Below are 19402 nucleotides of genomic sequence, written 5' to 3'. Positions count from 1 at the left end.
ACCTTTTTTCATTCCACTATTTGCTTCAATAATAGCTCTTCTTCATCTAACAACTTGCTACCACTTGATTGAGTAAGATTAATTTATTTGTTTGTTATGTTTTTGAAAAAAAATAAATTTATCATCTAGGTGTGTCTTATGATTTGTGATAAACTCATATTGATTTGATTTGTTTTATTACTAACTTAATAAGTTGTGCAATATTGTATTGTAAATTTAGAGTATTGTTGATTCTGAGACTATTATTGATGATTTCAAGCTACTAAAAAATTGAAAGAGAAATTGCTGCAAGTATTGACTCTAAGACTATTATTGATGATTTCAAACTACTCAAAAATCATAGAGCATTACTTTAAGGTGTTTTTATGTAACTCTTTAACTATTTCATGTTTAACTTTGTGTTTATTACAATTTAGATATTTTATATACGTTATGGTATATGAATATTTTATTTATAAATTATAGTTTAATTTGGTGGCTACCTCAAACTTTATAGCCTGGTTCCGCCACTAGATGAACGGATCTAATCGGATGAACGGATCTTAATTAAACTATTAATCACAAACCAAATAAGAATTCAAGAATTACCTCTTGAAACATGCTTTATTTTTTGATCACGAACGGCGGAAGATACCAGCGTCTCTACGTAGTCCACGCAAATGCAAAATGGAAGGTGGTGCTAGCCGTTCTTGCTCTGAGAAAATTGACAATTAACTTTAGTAGGAGAAAGAGCTACTCTATTTATAGAGAGCTTTCAAAACCATAATGCCCTTATTTTGGACTTTTCCAAAAATAAGTCCAATCTAAGTTAATTAAATTATTTAATTAAATAAATATTATTTATATTTAATCAAAACTATTTTAATTAAATAAAATAAATATTAATTAAATTAAATCATATTTAATTTAATCACATGTCAATTCCCATTTATTTAATTAAATTATACTTAATTAAATTATATGTGTTAATATATTGAATAATTTAAATACTATGAACACATAATTATATCAAATCATATTTAATTTAATCATCTATTTCACTATAAGCACCCTATGCGTATGACCTTTTAGGTTCTCGTAACATTGACAATAATATTTAATATATTTAATATTATAAACAGTGAGCGGTATCTAGCATCACATCATTGCTACCCAAGTGACGAGAATGTCCTGTGATTTGACATAACTTTTCTATGATAATGATCATGTGTATGATTACCCTTTTGCCCTTATATCTATATTGAACACAAGGCATATAGTGTGTCACCCTTGTATAGTCCAATATTTTATTTCTTGATCCCCGAGTATACTTGATAACAACAAATAAGCCCAATATCTGATATCGACTTATTTGAGCACGACCATGCATTTTTCAGTCATACTCTATCAAGGTGGTCACAGATATATTACTCCCGTATATGTAGGATGGGCAAATCTCATATAGCGTACTTGTGTCTCTCGTCATGATTTGTAAAGTACCTATCAACCATCTTTATGGTTATCCTGTTATGCACAACGTATGATTGGCAATAAAGTACTTGACTCCACATTTAGGGTTCATAGAGGTTTCAGGTCGAAGGGTGGTATGTACCACTATCACTATGAGAATAACTTATGACACTTACATGACAAACTATGTAGTATTCTCATGGTGGGTCAATCCAGTATAAATATTACTCCTAATATTTATACCTATGTGAAGACTTGATATCTCATATCCATGAGCCGTGAGATACGGTCATTAGTGATCTACTCACATAATAGTCTCTATGCATTATTGTTGTCCTATTTGACAATAAAGTTTGACTAAGAATACTTTAAGAATAACGTCATTACGTTTAATGAGGTCTCACGATTAAGTCACATTTAATAGGTCAGTAATAGACTAATCATTTTAAGGACTTTATTATGTCATATACAAATAACATGATAAATATAATGCCTAATAAGTATACATATTAACAAACAATATATACAATGTCATGATACAATAACATATTAAGCCAATAATGATTGGCTATTAGGGCTTACTCCAACATATATTACTTCTCCCCCTCTTCTATTTCGTTCAACATCTCTCCCATCAGCTTCTCAAGCTCCAACTACAACACCATTTCCTTCTTCCAAATCCAGCTTCTTGCCATTTCATCTGAGTTATTATGGTTCTTTGACATCCCCCAAAATATTTTTTAAATGTTCATTTCATTTGCCTTAACTTTGACTTCTAAGTTGTTAAGATATAGTTGCTCAATTTTGTTGTTATTCACTTTTCTATTTTTCTTTCTCTTTCTATTACTCTTTGTATTTTGTTTGGATTCTCTTTGCTTTATCTTTGTATTACAAAAGCGGATAATTGATAACCGTCTTGAGTTGTAATTTTAAGTTCACAAATATAGAGGGTTTCGATTGATGGGTTGTGGTTTCGATTTCAAGCAAATATTAAGATAGAGATCTGGTTGTGAATGAGGTCAGTAAATCCTTTCTATTACCTCACATTTGTTTTCTTTTACACGCAATTTGTTTTTATGTTCATCTTTATTGGAATGTTACCAAACAAAATCATTCAGCCAATCATCGAACACTTGGAATATCATGTTGAGTGTCTTGTAAACATAGACCCACTCTTTTCTCAGAATTTGATGCAGCTATTTTGGGTTAGGGTTGAACCTATTGTTAAAAATCTCAATTTCTAAACATTGGTAGAAATTTATTTCCAAACCTCATGTGGTGCTCATTAGAATATGAATTAATGTAAAATATTTTACCAGCTAATGTCATGAATTGAGATTTATCGACATGTGAACTTGATACAATGGCCTAAGATGGAAATAATACTTATCAATTTATCAATCTTTGTTTTTAAGGATGCATCATGGAGATATCCATTTACCTGCAGAAATAAATAGTTACTTAAATGGATATATTCATTTGCCTTAAGTCAAGGCTTCTGATATAAAAGAAAATCAAAATCAGGTTTAACATAAACATGTTTTCTTCTTTATTGTTGTATGGAAAACAAATCCTTGAAATTGGCAGTGAGTATACTCTCTCTAATATTTATATTTGAGGTATTTGTTTATGAGCTTATTTGTAATAATCATACTTTGGTAATAACCATTGCAAGGGTTCCAACAAAGTTTGAACTTTTGTATTTCAGAGGATTGAAAAGGGAAATTATTATCAAAGAGAAAATTTCTACATATGCTTAATGTTATGTGATAAAGTATTACTAACCTGTTTTTGTAATATGGTTAAGTAATAAAAATATTCATCCAACTAAGACCAACAAAAAAGTATTGACCTATTACCATACATGATAGTATAATACTATCAGTCCAAAATATGTATTAAAGAATATCATACACTTCTATCTCACACATTTATTTTGCTACTTTAGAGTTTTCCCATTTTCTTCAAATTAGTTTTCATTCTCTGCTATGTGTTGGTTTGTCTGTATCATAAAATCAACTGTTGCATTAAAAGCTATATAAATCATATCTATAAAATTTAACATTAAACGGAAATCATTTGATTAGAGAGATGGATCAAAGTTAGCCGTTTTGATGAACTTTTGTAAGACGTTAACTTTTATGCATGTCATTAACAAGTCAAATGGTTTCCGATTAATGGTAATTTTTATAGACATGATCTATACAATAATAGCTTATAATCCAACAATTTATTTTGTTATATCGATATGCGGTAAAAAGTCACTGGAGGTGTCATGTTACTAAGTTTGACAAATTGGTATCATTTGATCTTCAAGGTATCAAACTTAGTAACATGACCCATCTGATAACTCTTTACGGCTTCTTTGTATAACATAATAAACCGTTGAATTGAGCTTATAGTTTATATCTTATAACTTATAAGCTCATATGACAATAAAAGACCTATTTGGTAACAGTCTTTTCATAACGAGCTTAAAACTTATTTTACTAGCTTTTAACTTATTTTCCAGATGCTATTTCAAATAGCATTTTAACTTATAGCTTATCATCTTTTGTTTCATTTATACCTTTATTATTTTAATTAAAATCCATTACTATCCTTCATGATTTATTTTAATTTAAAATAAAATAATTATATATTAAATATCTTTTATGCTATTTTAATTGATCAATTAATTGAGTTGCTAATTTTAATAAACAATTCAATTAGCTTATCAGTTATAAGTCATCAAACATCAACTATAAACTATAAGCTATCAATCATCAGCCATATGTCATAAAGTATAATCTATCGACTAACTTATCAGACAACCACTATTTTTTGTCAAACATAACCATTATCATATAGATCATGTCTATAAAATTTAACATTAATAAAAAATAATTTGATATGTTAAAGAGAAAAATCAAAATTAACGGTTTTCATGAAGTTTTGTAAGAGATTAAACTGCATGCATCTCATTGATATCTTAAATGATTCCTGATTGATGCTAAATTTTATAGACATAATCTATATGATAATTACTTTCAATTCAACTATGAATTTTGTTATACGAACATGCGGTAAAGAGTTATCTGAAGTATCCTGCTACTAAGTTTAACACATTGGGGTCAATTGATATCACATACACACATTGTTACCCTTCATTATACCTGTCATAAGAGAATTTATTCTACAACCCTCACAGTTTGACCTGACTCCCTCATATGAGGATGTATTTTTACCTTTATGTCTTTATTAAATATTTTTGAATTTTTAAAATAAATATTGAATTTTAAAAAAAATACCCAATTTTATTTAAATTCGTTACAAAAATTATCAATTTATACCAAATTTTTTACTTATTCTATCAAAATTTTTGTTCGGATATTTTTGACAAAATTTTAATAAAAATAATATGAATATTATAAAAATACGTGGAGTGTCAGATTAAAGTGTGAGGATAATATAATTATAATATAATATAAATTAAAAAATATTTTCAAAATTGATTAATTGTACTTATGTATTCAATAAATATTGAATTAAATTCAAGAGAACATTTCAATTTACTCCTTCAATCTCTTAGTCATCTAACAAAATTTTATTTTTGCCTCCTGCTTTCGTAGATGTATTCCAGAAATATTATTTTTTTAAATTAGGTTTTTTTCGGAGGTGCATCTACGAAATCGTTATAAACATAGTGAACCTTTAAAAAATTGAAATTAATTCAGTTAATAAAATCTTCCGTAGCTACTTTTACATAAGGTAATGAAAATAGAGTGTTTTGATTTACTATAATTTGATGTTTCATTTTTGTTATAAAAATTAAGTTTTTGAGGTACATCTACGAAACACTCTATTTTCAATACCTTATATAAAAGTAGCTACGAAAGATTTCATGAAATGAATTAATTTGAATTTTCAAAAGATTCACTATGTTTTTAATGTTTCCGTAGATGCATATCCAAAAAAAAGCCAAATTTTTAAAAAAAATGGTGTTTCCAGAAATATATCAACACAAATAAAAAAAACATTTTTAACAACGTATGATGTATAAGAGATCCATGAAATGAGATAAGAGATTTCCAAATTCAAACCCTTATTCAATAATTTTTGGCCAAATTTTATCTACTTTATGGTTGAACATCAAATTATCAAAATCCATTTTTAAATGTTAAGATAAATTAAAAATCTAAGAATTCATAATTTTTTTACTAAAATTAAAGTGTTAAAATTTTTAAAAAAAAAGACAAAACAAAATAACTTAAGTAAGACAAAAAAGACAATATAATCACGAGGGTAATTTTTTGGGCGCTTTCGCTTAATTTTTTGGGTTTATCAAATTCTCTCATTGCCGAACTTACAGGTGCTATGTGTGCAATTGAGTTCGCCAATGAGAAGGGTTGGCACCATCTCTGGTTGGAAACAGATTCTATGGCGGTGGCCCTTGCTTTCAATCCACCTTTTGCGGTGCCCTGGATTATTCGTAATAGGTGGCTTAACTGTGTCCATATTACTAGAAATATGTCTTTTGTAGTTTCGCACATTTATAAAGAAGGGAATAGCTGTGCAGACTCCCTTGCTAACTTAGGTCTTACTATCACTGACTCGGCTCATTATAGCTCTATTCCTTTATTCTTGAGGGCAAATTTTGTAAAGAATAGGCTTGGTCTGCCTTTCTTTAGGTTCTTTTCTTAATTGTGAGGGTTTTGGTTTGGTCCCCCTCTTTGTTGTTCTGTTTCTTTTTCATTAATCTAATCTTATTTAAAAAAAAAAAAACTTAGTAAACTGACATATGATAGTATACCCAAACATTATTACTTAGTGAAACTTATTTTTGCTAGATTTAATGAACTGAATATCTAAACAAAAGACACAAATTTGGGTACGTAACTGTTTGAAAAAAAAAACGAAAATATTTTAAATATATTTTAAAATTGTTTTCAACATATTTTTATAAGTTTTTTAACAAATAAATAAAGTAACAACAATAACAATAATTTTTAAAAAATTAGCATGGTAAAAGATAATAAAAATTAGGAGTATGTGTTGAGTGTGAAGTGAATAGGTGTCACAAAAACCGCAAGTTCTCCACAAAAACCTACTCCTTCTTTTCTGTTTTGACCAACCTTAACCTTTAACCTCTTCACATTAACCTCTCTCTCATCTCACTCTCTTCTCTTCTACTTTCTCTCTCTTCAATTTTCTCTCTCCTCCACAATCTCCCTATTCTGGTCTCTCTCTTTCACTCTCGCTCCCATTCTTCTCTTCTTCTCCCTCCCCCTTCTTCCTCTATCTCTCTCTTCCTTCACATCACACTGCTTTCATCAAAACCCTAATTTCACTCTTCAGGTACGTACTTCACTCTATTCTCTAATTCATCTTCGGTTTTTCAATTAACGTTGTTGTTGTTTTTGATTTTATGTTTTTAACGGTTTTGTGGATCTGTGTTGTATTTTGATTTGCAGGAAAGTTTGAGGAAAGTTTGAAGAGGAAGAATTTTTTATAATTTTTCTTCTTTCGAGTTGTTGTATTTGGGAAAAATAGTGTTTTGAGGGATTATAGAATTGGTATATATGTCCTTCAATCAATCAAAACCGGAAAAGAACGACGCCGCTTATCGAAAGTCCGGGCGATCGTCTAGCTTCAATCAGCAGAGAGGTCCTTCAGCCGCATATGGAAGGGGCAGCGGCAGCGGCGGTCCCGCGCCATCTACGCCACTCTCCTCTAATAGGAGGTCAGTTAGGGTTTACTGATTTTCCTTTTTTTGTGTTTTTGGTTGTTTTTAATTAATTTGCCATTATTTGGGTGGTTTTTATTTATGGAATAGTGTTGGTTGGTGTGGATTGGGAAACTGGGGTTGTTTTTTAGAATTTGTATGTGGTTTTTAGGGTAAAAAAATCACTTTTTTAGTCTTTCTTTTGTTTATGGAATCAGATGAAGTTCACCATCCATATTAGTACAAAGGGTCATGCTAACAGGGTACATGTTAAGGAATCAACAAATATAAATTATATCTTGAAAAAAAACATTTTTTTTTTTACTTTTCAATATACTGAATAAACATTTTTCAATAAGACGTTTCTATATTTAGTTTATTAGCATCTGTCAAGCTTCCTTAGGACACATGCTAGCATTTCCCTAAGACAACTTACTATATAACAATATTAATTTGTGTAAGCTTACTATTTTGATTTTGCTTTTTTAACAAAGTTATAAAGATCCTTATTTTGTTCCATGTAATTTGATGATTTTTTAATCTGTTTTAACAGTTATTTTTTATTCACCTCATACTGAGGAGTGTGGCATATCTCCACTCTGTTCCTATTTTATTGATTATTTGTGTTGCGTGTTTCAGTTTTAACAAGAAGTCTAATAATGCACAAGGTGGGCAATATAGGGTGAACCCTTCCCAGGTGAATTCAACAGAGTCAAACAATGCTTCTGCTGCTCGAACCGTACCTAATGGTACTCATGTACCACCACAATTGCATGGTAAGCTTTACCATGAGTTTTTATTAATTTTTTAAAAATGTCTCATTCTTCTTGTCATTGGTATTTGGTGTCTGGTTATGGTGTTCAGTAAAAGGTTACTGCAGCAGAAGAATATGCAAATAATGTTTTTGTTTGTGTTTGGTAAATTATGGTTGTGTTTGTATATGTAATTCATTAGTTTACGTGGTAGGATAGGAGCATCTGATGGGCCGGTTGCAAAGGCATCTGAATCAACCGCTGCACAGAGGAGCCCTAGAGTTGTTCCAAATCCAACTTCTCAACCACCCCCCGCGAGCTCTAATACAATCGCTCCTGCAGGCCCTGCTAAGGGTATGTTAGTCTTGTAGGTTGATGTTGTGGTACATCAGATGTGGATTAAATCCTGTTGTTTGTTACTTGTAGATTGGATCACTTGGATGTTTGCTGGCAGTTTGATTTGTTTGTCGTTAGTTGTTTTATGTTTGCTTTGGTTGTAATTTTTAAGTAATATGAATATTTGTCTTTTCCAGGAGATCCATCAAAGGCATTCCCTTTTCAGTTTGGATCAATTGTTCCTGGCTTTATGAATGGAGTGGCTGTAAGTTCTGCTATATTATTGTTAAATGTTTGGTTTATATGTGTTCAATTAAATTTTAGGGTGAGTAGCTGATCATGTTATTATAATATGCAGATTCCCGCTCGTACAAGCTCAGCTCCTCCTAATTTAGATGAGCAGAAGCGTGATCAGGTATTCACTTTTATCATTTTCTCCCTTATGTCCATACTTTTATATAGCTTTGGGTGGAGTTAGTGCCACTTCCCAATTGCCTAAAGGAAAGATATGAATATATACTGTTTTTGGAAATGAATCTGAAAGAGGAGCTCATAGCAAGTTGTCTACACGAAGTTAGCTTGCTTAATGTGTTTACACTTTTCATAGCAAGTTTTTGCCTGATTATATTTTCTTAAACTTTCAGGCTCATCATGACTCAGTTAGATCTGTGCCTTCAGTGCCAATACCTCCTGTTCCGAAGCAGCAGCAGCAACAACCACCACCACCTAGGAATGATTCAGGTGTAGCTGAGAAATCTAATGCCAGAGAGACTAATCTGGGGGCTAAGGCTAAAAAGGAACCTCAAGTTCCAGCTTTGATCCCGGCAAGCCAGATGCTGAAGCCTTCTGTTGCTCCTGTAACTGGGATTTCAATGTCAACACCATTTCATCAGTCTCAGATGTCTTTACAATTTGGTGGTCCTAATCCACAGATTCAATCTCAGGGGATGTCCTCAACACCCCTCCATCTTCCTATACCAATGCCTATGCAAGTTGGGAATGTTCCACAAGTGCAACAGCCGGTTTTTGTTCCTGGTCTTCAGCCTCATCCAATGCACCCTCACGGGATCATGCATCCAGGCCATAACTTAGGTTTCACTCATCAAATGGGCCATCATCAGTTGCCCCATCAAATGGGCAACATGGGCATTGGCATCAGCCCTCAATATCCCCAGCATCAGGGTGGAAAATATGCTGCTCCTCCTCGGAAAACTACTGCCGTCAAGATAACTCATCCTGAAACGCACGAAGAGCTCAGGCTTGATAAAAGGGCAGGTGGGTATTCAGATGGTGGGTCATCTGGTGCTAGGTCACATCCTAATGTACCTTCCCAATCCCAACCTGTTAAATCCGTTGCCGTTTCTCAGCCTACAAATCATCATCCTTATAGTTCCAGTCCTCCCTATTATCAACCTTCTAGCTCTCTTCCATTAACAAGTAGCCAGATAACTCCCAATGCTCAGCCCCCAATATTTAATTATCCTGTGCCTAATGGTCCACAAAATGTGGCTTTCATGAATTCACCGTCTCTTAGTTCTCTGCCTGTTAATCAAATTAGCCCTCCTATTCCTAGCATTGCTGAACCCCCCATTGTGGAACGTTCTCGTCAGGTGCCTAATGTGACGGCATCAGCTTCAACAGGGGTTGCTTCTGTGACTATTAAACCAAATGGCGTGTCTGCTGTTAAGGACTCGTCGTTGATCGATTCTAGTATTTGCGGTGTTCAAAATCCCGAGGCTCGTAGTTCAGCAGCATCTTGCGATACTAGTTCTGCTTTACCCAAAAAAGGGTCTGAAACTTTCTCAGAAATCTCTACGCAACAATCTAAATCTATTGAGGAAATTTTGCCTAAACAATCTGCTGCATCTGTTGTTGTCACTGCTGATAAGGTTACTGTGCTACCTACCTCAGCTGTGGCTGAGGATTCTGTTTCTGTTGTGACAAATAATGAAGCCAGCACGAGGGAACCTATTAGTCGGTCCAACTCTTTGAAGGATAGCCAGAAGAAACCTGGGAAAAAAGGCCAATCATCTAAAGATCAGGTATACAGTTGATATATTTTCACACATTATTTGGGTCTTGGTATAACTGAATATATAGTGTATGTACTTTTCAACTTTTCCTTGCAGGTTTCTTTGCAATCTCCTACTGTGGCTATTACACCGTCTCGAGCTGTTGACAGTGATATATCTGAATCTGGGGTTTCCACACCCGTAGGAAGTGAAACAAACCATTCTCCTGCAGTTACTGTTCAAGTGGCTGATAGTTTGAGTAATCATAAGCATGATCTGATAGATGAATCATCTGAAGGTGAGAATTATTATAAAATGATGAACTTCCTCTGGATAAATTCCAAAAAAACATTAAATGTGACTAAAAATTTAAAAAAACTGAAAATATGCTGCAAATTTAAGCACCGAGGTCTTAACCTCTTAAACAATACAGAGTGACGTAACGTGACGTCTCTTTAGGTAGAAATGATAGTATAGTTTCTAATGGATATTTTTATTGAAATTTTGAATCAGATCTGCAGTCTGCTGATTCGCCTGAAACAGCAGCAAAGGAAATCAATGATGGTGCTGAGAATGCTTGCAGCGACACAATGTCAGTTTTGGGTACCAAGGATACACCAAATTTAGAAACAAATAAGGTGAAAACTACATCTAAAGGGAAGAAGAAACTAAAAGAGATTCTCCAGAAAGCAGATGCTGCCGGGTCAACTTCTGATCTTTATAATGCATACAAAGGACCTGAGGAAAAGAAAGAAGCTGTTTCAATTTCAGAGAGCACAGAAAATGAATCTGCATCTGAAGGGTTAAAGCAGTTATCTGCAGATTCTGCTCAGTTAGATGCTACCATAAGTGACAAAAGTGGTCACTCTAAAGTCGAACCTGATGACTGGGAGGATGCAGCTGACATGTCTACAAAAATTGAAGTTGATGATAAATCTCAACAGGTTATTGATGGAAGTGGAAGTACAGCGAAAAAGTATTCACGTGATTTTCTTTTGAAATTTGCAGAGCATTGCATTAGTCTTCCTGAAGGTTTTGAAATTACGGCAGACATATCTGATTCTTTGATTAGTGCGAATATTAGTAATTCTCGTGATTCACATCCTAGTCCTGGAAGAACTGGAGACAGGTCAAGGATGGAACGCCGTGGTAATGTCGTGGCTGAGGAAGACAGATGGAATAAAGGATCCAATTCTTTTCATTCTGGGCGTGCTATGGATGGCAATGGTAGTAATGGCAGACCTCGACATGGCCAAGGAGGTAATTATGGTGTTTTAAGGAATCCTCATGGACCGGCACCCCTCCAATATGCCGCCGGGGGAATCCTTTCTGGACCAATGCAATCTATGGGAAATCAGGGTGGAAGAAATAGCCCTGATGGGGAGAGGTGGCAGCGTTCTCCTAGCTTCCAGCAGAGGGGCTTAATTCCTTCTCCTCAGTCTCCCTTACAGATGATGCACAGGGCCGAGAAGAAGTATGAAGTAGGTAAAGTCTCAGATGAGGAAGAGGCAAAGCAGAGACAACTGAAGGCTATCTTGAACAAGCTAACTCCTCAGAATTTCGATAGACTTTTTGAACAAGTTAAAGCAGTTAATATTGACAATGCAGTCACTCTCACTGGTGTCATCTCTCAAATCTTCGAGAAGGCTCTGATGGAGCCTACCTTCTGTGAAATGTATGCCAACTTCTGCTCACATCTGGCTTCTGAATTGCCTGATTTGAGCGAGGACAATGAAAAGATAACTTTTAAAAGGTTATTATTAAACAAATGCCAAGAGGAATTTGAGAGGGGTGAAAGAGAACAAGAAGAGGCAAATAAGGTTGATGAGGGGGAGGTCAAACTGTCAAATGAAGAAAGGGAGCAGAGAAGAACAAAGGCAAGAAGACGCATGTTAGGAAATATCAGATTGATTGGAGAACTATATAAGAAGAAAATGTTGACAGAGAGGATAATGCACGAGTGTATCAAAAAGTTACTTGGTCAGTGTCAGGATCCTGATGAGGAAGATGTTGAAGCTTTGTGCAAGCTGATGAGTACTATTGGGGAGATGATTGACCATCCCAAAGCCAAGGAACATATGGATGTATATTTTGAAAGGTTGAAAATCTTATCAAACAACATGAATTTGTCTTCTAGGGTGAGGTTTATGTTGAAGGATGTAATTGATTTGAGAAGGAATAGATGGCAACAAAGGAGGAAAGTTGATGGTCCAAAGAAGATTGAAGAAGTACACAGAGATGCCGTGCAAGAGAGGCAGGCTCAAGCTCAAGCTGGCAGGATGGGTCGTGGTATGGGAAACAATCAATCTGCAAGAAGGAACCCTATGGATTTTGGTCCTAGAGGATCATCTATGTTGTCTCCTCCTGCTCAGATGGGTGGACCGCGTGGGCTCTCTTCTCCAGCCCGTGGATATGGTGGTTTACAGGATGCTCGTTATGAAGAAAGGCAATCTTATGAGCCTAGGACTTTGGCAGTTAATTTACCTCAAAGACCTTTGGGCAATGAATCTATAACATTGGGACCCCAAGGTGGTCTTGCTAGGGGAATGTCCAGCAGAGGATCAACAGCAGTTTCAAATTTGTCAATGCCAGATGTGCATTCTGGCCATGGTGATTCTCACAGAATGCAGAGCGGTATTAATGGTTATAACAATTCATCTGAGCGCATGCCATATGGCTCAAGGGAGGATCCTTCATCAAGATATATTTCAGACAGATCTTCAAGTCTAGCTGGATATGATCATTCAAATGCTCCAGAACATAATATAAACTATGGTAACAGAGACTTAAGGAATGATGATCGGAATCTTGGCAGACCTGTTGCAACTTCACCTCATCCTCAGTTGCAAGGGCCGATTGTCTCCCAAAATGCTTCCTCAGAGAAGGTTTTGTCCGAGGAACAACTACGGGACATGTCCTTGTCAGCAATCAGAGAATACTACAGGTACTGTTTTTGTCTTTGTGATGTTAATATCGTTTCGGTTACAGCTTTTGTTTATCTCAGTTTATCTTATGAAAGTTAAAACATACAAATGTTTATTACAGTTTAGCTATCTATTTTATTTCATTTAGGATTAGGTTTCTATCACTATGTTGATATAACTTTATTTATACTGTCTCATCAGTAAATGTACTGGTGCCAATTATAATGTTTCATTCTTTTATCAATATTTTCTTTTACTCGCTTGTGTTTTTGAACTACAAGTTTTAATTAGTTGTTTGATTTAAGGGGAGAACAAATTTGCCACCTTATTTCTTTTTGTAATAGTCTGTAATGGTTGGTTGGCCGCCGCAAAGTGTCCTACACACATTTTGAAAAGAGAATGGAGATATACATGGAATTGTTTGCTTTGCTAGATTGAATTCAGTTTTGTTGTTGTTGGGATGTTGTGTACTGTAGATGCTTGGAATTTGTCACAAAATAAGTGCCCAAACCTGTCTAGTGTATGTCCATGCCAATAAAAAATAGTTGTAGTATAACTCCTGATGTGAAGTGTCTAATAATGTCTAACACAAGTCTGATGCTGATGGTATTGGAATTGGAAAACTGTTTGACACTCTGATACCCCAAGAAATAGACATACACTGTGCTTCATGAAACTGGTTATTGATGAGAACTGAGTATAGTTCCATATTATGCTGATTCGTACATAAGGGTCTGTTTCTTTGTTAAATTTTTAGGTTCTTTTGTTTTTTATTTATGTACTTTTGCATGGGGAACTTATCTTCCATTTACCTTGTATGTATCAAAGATTTGACTGAAATTTATACAATTTTCAGTGCTAGAGATGTAAATGAGGTTGCTCAATGTATCAAAGATTTGAACTCTCCAAACTTTCATCCTTCCATGGTTTCTCTCTGGGTGATAGACTCGTTTGAGAGAAAGAACACTGAAAGAGATCTTTTGGCCAAACTGCTTGTCAAACTTGGGAAATCTCAGGATGGCCTTTTGACTCAAACTCAGTTTATCGAAGGGTAAGCTTTTTTTTCACCATATATTGAGTAGTAGAGAGAATATTCCGCCTCTCATGATATTTTTTCCATGCTATGTTTGGCTAGGTTCGAGACGGTTCTCAGTAACTTGGAGGATGCCGTTAATGATGCCCCCAAGGCGCCAGAGTTTCTAGGGCGTATTTTTGCAGAACTTATAACAGAGAGTTTAGTCGGTTTGAATGAGATTGGGAAGTTAATACATGATGGTGGAGAGGAGCCAGGCAGTCTCTTAAAATTTGGACTTGCAGCTGATGTTCTTGGAAGCACATTGGAGGCTATAAAACACGAGAAAGGGGACGTTGTTCTAAGCGAGATTCAAACAAAATCAAATTTGCAGTTGGAGTCTTTCCGACCACCTAATAATTCTAGTACATCAAGGAAGTTGGAGAAATTTATTTAGAAATTAGTGATTGCTCAATGTATGTTTGTTACATACATACAGTGGGAAATGATTTTGTCCAGTGCTTTTGTGGGTTACTCAACTTGCTGAGATGATTTTCTCATTGAGATTTGAGTGGGATGGAATGTTATATATTATGGGATTTCTTTTGACTTAATCTTATTTCTCCTACATCTTCATTGCAATTGTAAAAGGTTTAATTGATCATCTGAATTTTAAGGCTGAAGTTACTAAATCTATTTGGTTATAGCCTTATATTTATTTTTCCATAAATATTTTTGAAGAGAAATTTTATGAATATGTTGCAATGCTTTTGAATAGGACCTCGAGTGAAAAAACGGTTCTATTTGTATTATTAAAAATTATGTGACATTGTGTCTTTCTTGATAGTCTTCAAACAAAGTAAACCAATATTACAAATGTCGGTATTTTAACGAATATATATTCCTAAAACAAATATTTCAAATGAATTTTATACCAATCATATTCTGTATTTAATTTTCTTTATAGAAGATAAATGTATCAAGTTTATACTCCCATCTCTTGAAATTTTCTCCCTTCATAGTTTTATGACTATATAAAAGAGGAAGAGAAAAATCAGTAAGATTTGAACATTTTGGTCAAAAAAAGTGTCATTTTTTTTCCTTAAATTAATATCATATTTTTTTATTAGATGATGATGTTATTGTGTGTTGCAATATATTAGTCAAAAACAATATTTCAACTTGTTGATTTTCAACCCCTTTTTTAAAGTATTGTATTAAAGATTGAATGGAATAAATACTAAAAGTCAACTTACTATAATAAGAGCCGTGTGCGTTTCTTTTTATATAATAATCTTAGAATAAACATATATGTTAAAAGCCAGCCTAGAATGATATAGCCAAAGTTCTATGCAAAATCATTTATACAAAAATTGGTAAAATTCCAATTTCTCAAACAACGGAAAGATAAAACTCCAAAATTTAGATATGGTGAAGAATCACTTTGTGTTGATTCATGGAGCTGGCTATGGTGCATGGTGTTGGTACAAAGTTTCAACTCTTCTAAAATCAGTTGGTCATGATGTTACATCTTTGGACTTGGCTGCTTCTGGCATCAACACAAAGCAAGTCCAAGATATTTCTTCAATATTGGATTACAATGAACCTTTGATGACATTCATGGAGTCTCTTCCTTCAGATGAAAAAGTGATTCTTGTTGGTCACAGTTTTGGTGGAATCAACATTTCCATGGCCATGGAAAGGTTCCCTCACAAAATCTCTGTTGCAGTTTTTGTTGCTGCTTTTGTTATAAGTGAAGATCTCACTTACCCCCATATTGTTCAAGAGGTACTTTATTTTCTTTTATTTCCCTTTTTCTCATGTTTTATTTTCTTTGCTATTTTAAGTTTTTTTTGGTTTAGTTGGATTAATTCCTCTGTTTTTTATTATAATTTTTAAAGTTGTTTGAATAATTTATGTATATACTGAATCCTAAAAATCAAAATTGACTTATAATAAGAAATTAAGAGTAAAAGTGACAAAATGTATGTTGGCCCGTTTAACCTTAGCCTCGGAAAAGCCCGCATATGAGGTGGGACGGAATGGGCATAGTAAATGAGGGAGGGATAAGGCAAGTCCGACCAGTCCTCTAAAGCATAAAAATTGTAAAGTTCATCTAAATGTTTGTATCTGTAAAAACCTGAAGAAAATCGGAGTTGTGCGGAGTAGACAAAATTGAATGTATGAGTCTAAAACTTTGATCTATTCCCAAAAAATGCAGATAAAACAGACATGTCTGATGGACCGGATCCATTTTACCATTCTTAATAATGAGGGTATAATTTTATTTTTGTTAAAATAAATAAGTGAGATGTCACGAGTTATCCGTTGTAATTGTATTCGAATGTCTTTACAGTTACCAACTAAATTGGTTAATTTTAAGTTTTTTTAATAGTATGGATTCATTTAAAATGAATTTATGGTCCTCTATATGCAGCTTGTGAGAAGAAGAGATGGAAAAAAGGATTGGTCGATGGACACAAAACGTTTGTTCTTTAATGGAAATAATAACCCTCCAACAGCTTTACTATTTGGACCCAAATATATGGAATCTCAAATGTTCCAATTATCACCACTTGAGGTAAAACCAATTTCAATTGAATTTTAGTTGTTTGAAAATATTATATTTTACCAAACATAGTTAAAAAATTCAACTAACATGTAGGATTTGACGCTTTCATTATCGTTGGTAAGACCTTTTCCTCTCTTCAACAATGAAGAATTATTTGCGAAAGAATCAAAAGTTAGCAAGGACAAAAATGGAAGTGTGGCTAAAGTGTTCATTATCACCAAAGAAGACATATCATTGATAGATGATTTACAAATGTGGATGATTGAGAGAAGTGGTCCATATGTTGAAGTGAGTGTGATAAATGATTCGGATCATATGGCCATGTTTTCCAAACCAAAAGAACTTAGCTCTCTGTTACAACAGATTGCAGACAAATATTAATTTTTATATTTTTGTGTGTAGTTTTAACTTTTTTATTCGAAAAAGATAATATTATCATCCATAAATGGGAGTTCAAATTTGCAATATTCTATTTGAACCAACTCTTAAAATCTTGTGTAGAAGGTGATAGAATTGCGATTACAATCACATAGGAAAATTTTTTGGTTGAACATTGATGAAATTGATTCTAAAAAAAAACTTCAGAAGCTTGAGCACATTAAATTGTTTGGTAAGAATTGTTAAATTGTAATTCCTTGTGTCGAAGCAGGATGTTGCTTGACACAAGACGTGTCGAAAAGTTAGTTAGTCTCTCGAATTGTATGTTAGCTATCGAAGTGGTTAGCTTCACACATTATTTCGACTTGGGTCTAAAATATGTATTTTGGACTCTTATGTTTTGGGTTTTTGACTTAGGGAGAAAGCAAACTTAAAACTATAAATAGAGGGAGTAACCCTTATTTTGAATAACAACTTGTATTCACAGAATTTGCAGTTGCAAGTGAATAAGAAATTTCCACAGTTTGTGGGCAAAGAGAAACTCTACATAAATCATCTTCTTTCTTTTATTTTTCGCAAACCCTAATTCACTTTTCTCCCCAAACTCCCTTTCTTTCATTGTCATTGTGTAAGTGATAAGAATTACTCAAGGTTTGAGTTTAATTTCAACATCTGGTATCTAGAGCTCCGGTTAAACGAATCAAGGCTAGAGAAGAGAATGACAATGTTAATGAATCATTCAAATGGATATTTTCCAGCAAATCTTACAATACTGAAAGGAGATAACTATGAGAATTGGTGCAAATAGATGAATGTTGTGTTATGTTGTCAAGATCTTTGGGATCTTGTCAAAGAAGGGATAGAACCGCCTGCAGAAGACGCGACAGATGAATAAAAGGCTGCACATAAATGATTGAAGAAGAAGAATTATAAATCTCTCTTTATAATTCATCAATGTCTGAGTCCAGATAATTTTGAAAAGGATAGTGATGTAGAATCTACAAAAAAAATCTTGGGAGATTCTTGAAAAGTCTTTTGGAGGTGCATAAAAGGTGAAAGAGGTGAGGTTACAAACTCACAAAAGAACGTATGAATGACTTCAGATGGAAGAAAGTGAAAACATAACTGATTTCTTCACTAGGGTTACGAATTTAGGGAATCAAATCAAGATATGTGGAGAAGTTGTGACATCAAGATCAGTTGTTGCAAAGATCTTGAGGTCATTGGTTCCTAAGTTCGACCACATAGTGGTAGCCATAGAAGAATCAAAATATTTGTCGAAATTGACAAAAAAAAGAGCTTCAAAGGACGGTTGAATCTCATGAACAAAGAATGACTGAAAGAGGTGCAGGAAAGTGGAAGAGCAATGTGACTTTGTAGGCTTAGTCAACAAAAGAAAAGAAAAGAAAAGGAAGTTAGAATGAAAATAAAGGTAAAGGTGACTACAACAATTCGACTGGTCGAAATCAGCAAGAAGAAAGCTGGTCGAATCAGAGAAATCCCTCATACCAAGGCAACCGAAGAGGTGGTGGTGCAGGTAGAGAAAAAGATGGTGGTCGATAGCCTGACAAAAATCACATACAATGTTTCAATTGTCACAAGTATGGTCACTAGTGGTTGTCCAGAAAAGCATAAGAATCAAGAAAGTGATGCAAAGTTTGCAAAACATGAAGAAGAAGAGATGTTGTTGATGGTCACAACAAGAGATGAAGATAAATTCAAGGACTAATCGTACTTGGACTCAGAATGCTCATCACACATGTCTGGAAGGAAAGATTGATTTGTTAACATAAAGTCCTCAATGAAGAACATGGTAAAAATTCGCAAATGACAATACTTTAGCAGCTGAAGGTATTAGAGATGTTTTGATTATGAGGAAAGATGGCAAGAGGTCAGTAATTTCCAATGTGTTGTACATACCAAGCATGAAGAGCAATTTGCTCATCATTGGGCAATTAGTTGAAAAGAACTACAAGGTGTCGATCAAATACAAGATAATGAGAGTTGTCGATGTAAGTTGGAGGCTAATATTGAAGGCTCATATGTCCCAGATTACAACCTTCAAGATTGAACTAAATGTGATAGAGCATAAGTGACTTGCAACTGAAGCTAGCAGATACGAATGGTTATGGAACTATCGAACAGACCATCTCAACTTCAATGACATCAAAGAATTGAAAAGAAGAAAATGGTTTCAGGGTTACCCGAGATTGGCATTCCAAGAGAAATGTGTGAGGAATATGTGCAGATGAAGCAGCACAAG

At 34.0% G+C, this 19402-nt stretch overlaps 2 protein-coding genes across 3 annotated transcripts; both read left to right on the top strand.

The window, feature by feature from the left end:
- Window positions 1-6546: 6546 nt before the first annotated feature.
- Window positions 6547-14883, top strand: LOC131616117 (eukaryotic translation initiation factor 4G-like). 2 transcript variants are annotated; one of them, XM_058887366.1, is made up of 11 exons: window positions 6547-6786; window positions 6903-7171; window positions 7793-7929; window positions 8125-8259; window positions 8439-8506; window positions 8600-8656; window positions 8886-10283; window positions 10371-10551; window positions 10767-13197; window positions 14034-14228; window positions 14313-14883. In XM_058887366.1, exons 2-11 carry the CDS (start codon window positions 7011-7013, stop codon window positions 14644-14646), a joined length of 5097 nt encoding a protein of 1698 aa, XP_058743349.1. In that variant the 5' UTR covers window positions 6547-6786; window positions 6903-7010; the 3' UTR covers window positions 14647-14883. The 2 variants fall into 2 exon arrangements, with proteins under 2 accessions (XP_058743349.1, XP_058743350.1); XM_058887367.1 differs by lacking the exon at window positions 8125-8259.
- Window positions 14884-15510: 627 nt separating this feature from the next.
- On the top strand, window positions 15511-17243 carry LOC131617991 (methyl jasmonate esterase 1-like). Its single transcript, XM_058889263.1, has 3 exons — window positions 15511-15977; window positions 16627-16770; window positions 16855-17243. Exons 1-3 carry the CDS (start codon window positions 15618-15620, stop codon window positions 17140-17142), a joined length of 792 nt encoding a protein of 263 aa, XP_058745246.1. The 5' UTR covers window positions 15511-15617; the 3' UTR covers window positions 17143-17243.
- The last annotated feature ends 2159 nt before the right edge of the window (window positions 17244-19402 follow it).

This window comes from Vicia villosa, linkage group LG7 (genome assembly GCF_029867415.1).
Source record: "Vicia villosa cultivar HV-30 ecotype Madison, WI linkage group LG7, Vvil1.0, whole genome shotgun sequence".
In the NCBI taxonomy this organism is placed as follows: Eukaryota; Viridiplantae; Streptophyta; class Magnoliopsida; order Fabales; family Fabaceae; genus Vicia; species Vicia villosa.
This window is presented reverse-complemented; position numbering and strand designations above follow the sequence as displayed.

What these genes read in the sequence shown, in the direction of transcription:
- LOC131616117 (XM_058887366.1), top strand. Translation starts at nt 7,011, where the DNA reads ATGTCCTTCAATCAATCAAAACCGGAAAAGAACGACGCCGCTTATCGA. An exon ending in ATGAGCAGAAGCGTGATCAG is followed by an intron (nt 8,657 to 8,885) that starts GTATTCACTTTT and finishes TTAAACTTTCAG; the next exon opens with GCTCATCATGACTCAGTTAG. An exon ending in GATAGATGAATCATCTGAAG is followed by an intron (nt 10,552 to 10,766) that starts GTGAGAATTATT and finishes ATTTTGAATCAG; the next exon opens with ATCTGCAGTCTGCTGATTCG.
- LOC131617991 (XM_058889263.1), top strand. Translation starts at nt 15,618, where the DNA reads ATGGTGAAGAATCACTTTGTGTTGATTCATGGAGCTGGCTATGGTGCA. An exon ending in ACCCCCATATTGTTCAAGAG is followed by an intron (nt 15,978 to 16,626) that starts GTACTTTATTTT and finishes CTCTATATGCAG; the next exon opens with CTTGTGAGAAGAAGAGATGG. An exon ending in TCCAATTATCACCACTTGAG is followed by an intron (nt 16,771 to 16,854) that starts GTAAAACCAATT and finishes ACTAACATGTAG; the next exon opens with GATTTGACGCTTTCATTATC.